Below are 7,208 nucleotides of genomic sequence, written 5' to 3'. Positions count from 1 at the left end.
AAACAGAATAGGAAAGGTTTTTGTGTAATATCCTAACACTTTCGCAAACCTTACCCAGATGTGTTGTAATGGGTTGGTTTCCAGGTTTCCCCCCACTCACTTTTAAAATCGTGGTCATTACAGATTTTTTCTGTTCACTGTAATTACTCTTTCCATCAGGACACAAAATTCTCAATCCAAGCCAGATTTTTACATAGGTATATAAAGAGAGGGAATTCAGTGGGAAATTTGGTTGAAATTCTCAGTAAAATGTAAGTAACCAGTAAAGTTTAATTATGAAAAAGTAGCACAAATGGAAGGTCTGGGCTACCGGTTGGCCATTCCTGATGTAAGGCTAGACGAGACCAAGTGTGGTAAGGAGAAGTACTACTTCTCATCTGGTTGTCTGGAAAACACTGTGTCTACTTCAGGGAAAAGCCCTTCATTTGGTCACTGAGTATCCAAAATCGTGTCAGCCTCAAGATATTTCAGCTGGTCTAATAACAGCTGGTCTAATAACCTCTCCCTACAAACCTTCCATTTAGGGGATTTATGAAGCACTTTCCAAATGGAGCCAGAGCAAGGATTACAAAGCCCTGACCACATAACCTCTACGTAACTGAAGGGTTCACGGTGTGGCTTTATCCAACACCTTTGGAAGAACGACCATCCCCTTCAGGTGAAGCCCAGCTCCTCCTAATGTTGTATAGGGGACAAAGAGGAGGGGTTGCCATGTGGAAATCGTTCCACTAGTGCTTCTGGAGACAGTGTACCAGATCTCAGTTGTCTTCTTGAGACATTAGTCAAGGCTGAAGATTCTCGGTGGCATTGTCAGCAGCAGGACTTAGCTCCCAAATGCTTTTTGATGAGTCCATGGCCAGTGAGCCTTGCACCAGAGTGTGCCCAGGCTGGAAAGGTGGAGTTTTGCACAGAGATGAGAAGAAAGAAGGATGGATCAGGTCAATGTTCAGTGGGAGATTCTGGGTGGAAAGCTTGGAGCCCAGCTCTGTATTTGATATCTCAGTTATCGAGTAGTGGGGTCTTTAAAAAAACCAACCTACGAACAGGCAGTTTTAGTTCATGGTCTAACTATTCCCACATGGAAGAGCAGGAGCAACCAGAGTAGAAGGGCCAAAGTCCTAGTCTATGGAAGTGTTCCCTAAGGTGACCTCATCTTTTTCTTTAATAGTTAAAAGACTGGTTTAATTGACTAAAGTTTAGCTCAGAGCTTTCTCTTTTTCATTTAAAGCTCTGTATCCACTTATTGGAAGCTAAAATTGATACATAGAGATTCCATTTTTTCTGTTTTCTAGACACTATTTCAGCTTTATGAACCAAAAGCAGATAATTTTTATGGCACCAGCAAGAAGACCAGATCGCAACACCTCCCCTCTCCCTGCAGAAGCAATACTTACTCATGGGTGGATATACTGGGAATGAGAGAAAAGAAAGAACGGGAAGCTAAGGGAGCTGCGGTCTTTGCTTTCTGTAGTAGGTGCTCCTGGTGATGTGGTGAAGCGAGAGGAGCCACCCCCAAGTCAATACGAGGACAATATCAAGGCCTTCTGTCTCATGAAATGAAATGCCAAAAGAGGTGGGGAAATTTGAGAGAGAATAAACCACGGCAATGTGCACGGATAACTGTGCGAACTGTAATTAATGATGGAGGGCAAGCTAATGAGATAAGGAAATCTCATCTGAGCAAAACTCATGAGTCAAGCAGGATTTGGGGAATTTCACAATTCCTCCATTGGTGTGTGGTGTTTACTCTGACCTCTCTTCAGCCAGTCATTAATTGCTGCCTGATGAACCAAACCCAATAACAACATCAACAGACCTGCTAATTACCACGGAATGGAGGCTAACTCCTCCAGAACGTATAAAGGAGAACTTTCCTCACCCCCACCAGAGGAGCTGAGGATCCTTCACTCTCATTTCTCCTCCCGTTTTACAACCTTCCCCACCTGCTCTCTCATCTTCTCTTGACGCTCTGAAAGCGACGCTATGAGCCACCATTTCTTCAGATTTGGGGATGGGAATTTCAGTTCTTTTTCTGCTCACTATGGCACACTGGGTGGTGGGAGAAATTCATTTGCCATGAGCCATTGTGAAGACCATAGAGGAGAAGGAAGATACGGTGGTTATGGGTATGGTTATGGCAGCAGGAGTCTCCACAACCTTGGTGGATTTAGGAATGTTCCTGCTGCTGGAGGCTACGGAGGAGAAGGAATAGGATATGGGAGGTGCCTGGGATTTGGTGGTAGGAGACATCTTGATGAGGGCTTTGGTAGAAGAGGCTATTTTGTGGGAGTTTTTCAAGGTGGTGAAGCAGGGCTTGGTAGCACGTGTGGAAGAAGTTCAGGCAGGGAGGTGCTTGGAGGAGGCCTTGGTAGAAGCGCTTTTGGTGAGCAAGGGGCTGAACAGGGTTTTGGGCAGGCTGGTGTTAGCAGAGGCATCGAGGAGGTCCGTGTCGATATCAACCTGCTGAAGCCGATACAAGTACAAGTTGACCCTGAGTTCCAGAGAGTGCGGTCCGATGAGAAGGAGCAGATTAAAGTTCTCAACAACAAATTTGCATCATTCATCGAAAAGGTGAGTCCCTGCTCTCTTTTTTACTTCTTATCTGGGAAGGGGGAAGTATAAGGGGTGCTCCTCTGCCTGTGACAGTCATGGGGACACCTTTGCATTGTATCTCCTCCCCTCAAAAATCACAGCATTGGCAGGATTCCCTTCTGCTGGAGTGAAGTTATTAAGAACTTCATTAAGAGCTTGCTATAAACACCATTGCATGAATCACTTACATTTAGCCCTGGGATAAGGATCTCCAAGTTGTCTTTTGTGGCAGAACAGTAACAAACTTCTGGGATGTCACCAACACATTAACTCACTTCTGTTTTGAGGAAAAGGGTTTCTGCAAGGCTAGTACTATTCTGGTGCCTGGGAATTGCTGATGCTAGCAGGAAAAATGGGTGATGGACTTGGACGTCCTTGATGTGTTTTGTTTTTTTTCTCAAGCGAAACAAAATGTTGTATTTCTCCAAATTGTGAAACAAATTATTTCTTTGCTTGGAGGTCCTAGCCTCTTTCAGGTGGGCAGAGGCCCTCACGTCTTTCTTCTTGGCCTCTTTTTTGGTTTACACTACAATACTTTCACCTCTGTCTGCAGTCTTGTCTTCTCTTTCATGTCTGCTCACAGACACAGGAACGAAACAGTCACAAAAACACTTCCACCCACGCAGACCTGACACGTGCTTTTGTTTGGGTGGTGACATGTGCCTCTGCGTAGGGTGGAAACTTCTATTATTTGTTACATGTGAAGACTTAAGGGCTTCTTGTACTACCTTATAGAAAAGGTGTTGGTTACACCCAGAAGCTTTAAGCATGCTTAATCGTGAAAAATAGGAGCACCTTTGACTTCCTTTTTTTTTTTTTTTTCCCCTTTTGAAACCTTCTGGATGTCAGCTTCCAGGTTATAACCTGTTCAGTGTCCCAGTTGAAGAGATGCTATCTCTCTGCTTTCCAAAAATACCATCTCTGCACGTTATAGGTCTTCCTGACCTTCTTCTCTAAGGCAAGGTATATCTGGGAAGAGAGTGGTCCTTTGTGGTCTTCTGAGAGGGCCCTAACTCTTCTCTTGTAGTTGGGTGTCTAAGCTACTTCTCTCCCTCTACTCCAATCATCCCCCTAAATATGCATTTAAGAGATGAAAAGCCAGCAAAGATTTCAGTATCAACTTTGAGAAGCAGCAGTAAAATCATACTCATCTTGTGCAACAGATTGAGAAAAAAGACATGTCCCCCCTTTGGTCTAAGCTGTTTTGTGTGTTGGTACCAGTGTTACTACACTTGGTCCCACCTGACGCAACCTCTGGATGTTACTGTGTTGGAAATACTAACCAGGATTTGGTTTGCTATAGGGACTAATGTTGATGTTGGTGTTTCCCTCAGTGCATTCCAGCGGCTGAGATGTTCTTCTGCTTTGTCTTTCAGGTTCAATGTCTTGAGCGGCAGAACCAGGCTCTGATGGCCAAATGGGAACTTCTGCAGCAGCAAAGTGCCCGACCAGAAGAGAGCAGAAATATCACCTCTTTCTTCCAATCCTACATCAGCAGCCTGCAGAGGCAGCTAGAAACCCTCCAGGACCAGAAGGAGCAACTGGATCCGGAAGCGTACAATATGCTTCAACTTGTTGAAGATTATAAAAAGAGGTGAATAATCACAAGTCTGGGAAAAAGCATACTGGAATTTTCCAAGGCAATGCTAATCCAGCCCTGGGATGGCATAGCTTAGCTTTGCACCTTCAAGAGTTTTGTAGCCATCACAGCACTGCTCTGCAGTAGGTTCATTACGGGACTTGACTTTGGCACTGGAAGACCAAAGCAGATTTGGTGAGGGCAGAACCCAGAACAGGAAGAGGAAAATCAAAGGCCCTGTAGATCTACCCCACTCTTCTCTCCTCCTGTCCTCCTTCATGCCCTTCCTCCCCCAAGCAATGAGTAACCTAGGAGTCCTTACTCCTGCTAGTAGTTGTGGAGTTGTGGTCAACCTGGACAGTGGGGAGGGGAGGGAGAGAGCTGAGCAGTGGGGACAAATTGAGAAGTCGTCACTTGTTCTGGCTTAGCTGCACCCAAAAGATAATATACATCCACAGCTCTGAAAAATGGGAAGTTCGGCTCAGAATTACAGGGATGTTAGAACTGATCTGTGTCTATCCCATTTTGTTGGCTAATTTAGCAAATGGTTTTGCAAAGGGTTTGCAATTGCCTTTGCAGTTGCCAGAAATTGCAGTTAAATGAAAACTTGAGACTTTCCCCGTTTGGATGATTCCTTTTGGTTTCTGATCCACTTGACTGAAAAAGTAAGGTAGGCGATGAGCTACATATCTCTTTTCTCTGTTGCAACAGATTCGAGGATGAGATCAACAAGCGCGCGTCTAAAGAGGAGGAGTTTGTGGAGCTTAAAAAGGTAAAGTAATCCAAGACACTGAGCTAAATCAAAGCCTCAGAAATAAAGCAACGGCTGGATGGCTGCCGAAGTTTTCAAAAGCAGGATCTTTGCCTAACTTTGTCTAACTGTCCTCTAATGGAAGTAACTGAAAACCTGAGCTTTTTACTGCAAGACTGGAGAGAAATCCTTTCCTTTAGAGACTGAATCAATCGGTCCTTTGTAGGATGAATATCTAAAAAGTGCTGATCTGTCTCTATTCACTCAACCACAACCTAGGTGAGACATCATTATTAGGGGTTAAATAATGTCTATAGATGGCTTAGATAGGAGAACAGAGAATTTAGACAACTTTTTATTAGAAGAATTAATGAAATCTATGTTCCAACATTTTGCATTTTCTCCAGGAACAGATTTATTGCCCCAGCTATTTTGCTTATTTCCAAGCCATTCTTTTCTTCTAAGAGTTAAAAACTTTCCCTTCGTTCCAACTGCTTTTCAAATGAAATCTGATATTCGTGGGCCATTATTTGACCCCAGGAATGAAGGCTTTAAAGAAACGTATCAAGTTTTGCAAGAATTGCACTTCAGTGTAGACTTTGGATCAAAGAAATACAAATATGCCTACGGCTTTTTTTTACAGGAACTGGACAGTGCCTACATGGGAAAAATGGAGTTTGATGTTCGGGTGGAAATACTGAAGCAGGAGCTTGAGTTCCTCAGATGCTTACATGAAGCTGTGAGTATGCTTCTCAGATTAAAGACTTACCCTTGGGTCTTGAAGGACACATATCTTTTGGAGGTTCCCAGAAATTTTGCCTGAACAGGACTTTTTGGTGTGGAGAGTGGATCATCCTTGGCCTTTGATCTTATAAAATCCTTTTTAATCTGTGAGTGAAAAGGGGGTCTGGTGTATCACGATGGCTGGGAGACACGCTTGAAAATTAAAACTGGTGGTGGAACAATAGGACGTGGGGGATGCAGGTAGGGAAGTTCCAGTGGGTAACTGGCCAGAGGGTCCCATTTCTTGCCTCATAACACAACCTGGACTGCTCACATAGCCTGTTAAAATCCCAAATCTTGTTTTCCTTGCAGGAGCTGTCCCAGCTGCAAACAGTAGTTGGCAACACCAATGTCATTCTGTCCATGGACGACGATAGAGATCTGAACCTGGATGGCATCGTCGAAGAAGTCAGGCAGGAGTACGAGACAATTGCTCAGAGAAGCAAAGCTGAAGTAGATGCCATGTATCAGGGCAGGGTGAGTAGACATCAAGAAGATAGGGAGGCAAGTCTGTCTGCTCAATGGAAAAGATACCAAAAATGTCTGTTCTCTTCTCTGCACATCAGTACCAGGACCTTCAGAACATGTGGGTAAATCAACGTGAGCAACTGAGGAACAGTTATCAGGAAATCCAGGAACTTACAAGGCAGATCCAAAGACTACAAACAGAAATTGAAATTGCAAGGAAAAAGGTAAAGCTAATACTTTCCAACATGACTAAACTATTTAAGTTGCTTTTACATGGGGACACAGTGCAGTAAAGGTAGCCTGTCCTTTGGAGGCAAATCTAGAGATGACATTTTGTGTTCACAATGAAGCAGATTTAAATTTTGGCTGTCTACACTGAGATTTAATTTGGGTTCATTTACCAAGTCCAATGTATCTTCTGAGTTCTGTCATTGAGACGGATCTTTTAATTTCCAAGAACTGCCAGAAGGATTTGAAAATCCCCGTCCCGTAGAAGGGAAATGGACACATTCTGTTTGTGTCCTCTGCAGAATGCCAGCCTCCAAGAAACCATTAAACATGCTGAGCAGCGTGGGAGCTCTGCCATCGAAGACGGCCAGCAAAAACTTCAGGAGTTGGAAAATGCCCTGCAGCAGGCCAAAGATGATCTCGCTCGCCTTGTTCATGATTATCAGGAGCTCCTGAACACGAAATTGGCCCTGGATATTGAAATTGCCATGTATAGATCACTCCTTGAGGAGGAGGAGACCAGGTAGGTGCAAACTATTCATCGTGGATAGAAGCACCTGTACAAAGCGGTGTGTCCCATTCTTTGATCTATCACTTAGATCTCCAGGATGAATTCCTGCCTGGAAGGAGTGACCTCTTTCACGGGCTTACTGATAGAGCCTAGACCAACTTTTACTTTTATTGGATGCATTATCCCAATGTCACTTTTCCTTCACAGGATAGAGGAAGGCTCGCCAGCCACAATCTGTAAGTACCTCAAGGCTTTACTTTGCTTTTTTGAGAGCAATGTTACCATTTGGTTGTCGG

At 44.0% G+C, this 7,208-nt stretch overlaps 1 protein-coding gene across 1 annotated transcript; it reads left to right on the top strand.

Moving 5' to 3' along the window:
- The first annotated feature begins 292 nt into the window (after window positions 1-292).
- On the top strand, window positions 293-6,928 carry LOC104162484 (keratin, type II cytoskeletal 1-like). Its single transcript, XM_009701217.1, has 8 exons — window positions 293-353; window positions 2,393-2,571; window positions 3,969-4,186; window positions 4,883-4,943; window positions 5,566-5,661; window positions 6,018-6,182; window positions 6,272-6,397; window positions 6,704-6,928. The coding sequence occupies exons 1-8, from the start codon at window positions 293-295 to the stop codon at window positions 6,926-6,928; spliced, it is 1,131 nt and encodes a 376-aa protein (XP_009699519.1).
- Window positions 6,929-7,208: the final 280 nt, after the last annotated feature.

This window comes from Cariama cristata, unplaced genomic scaffold (genome assembly GCF_000690535.1).
Source record: "Cariama cristata isolate BGI_N322 unplaced genomic scaffold, ASM69053v1 scaffold14905, whole genome shotgun sequence".
Taxonomy (NCBI): Eukaryota; Metazoa; Chordata; class Aves; order Cariamiformes; family Cariamidae; genus Cariama; species Cariama cristata.
Note: the sequence above shows the minus strand (reverse complement) of the source record. Positions and strands in the feature narration are given on the sequence as shown.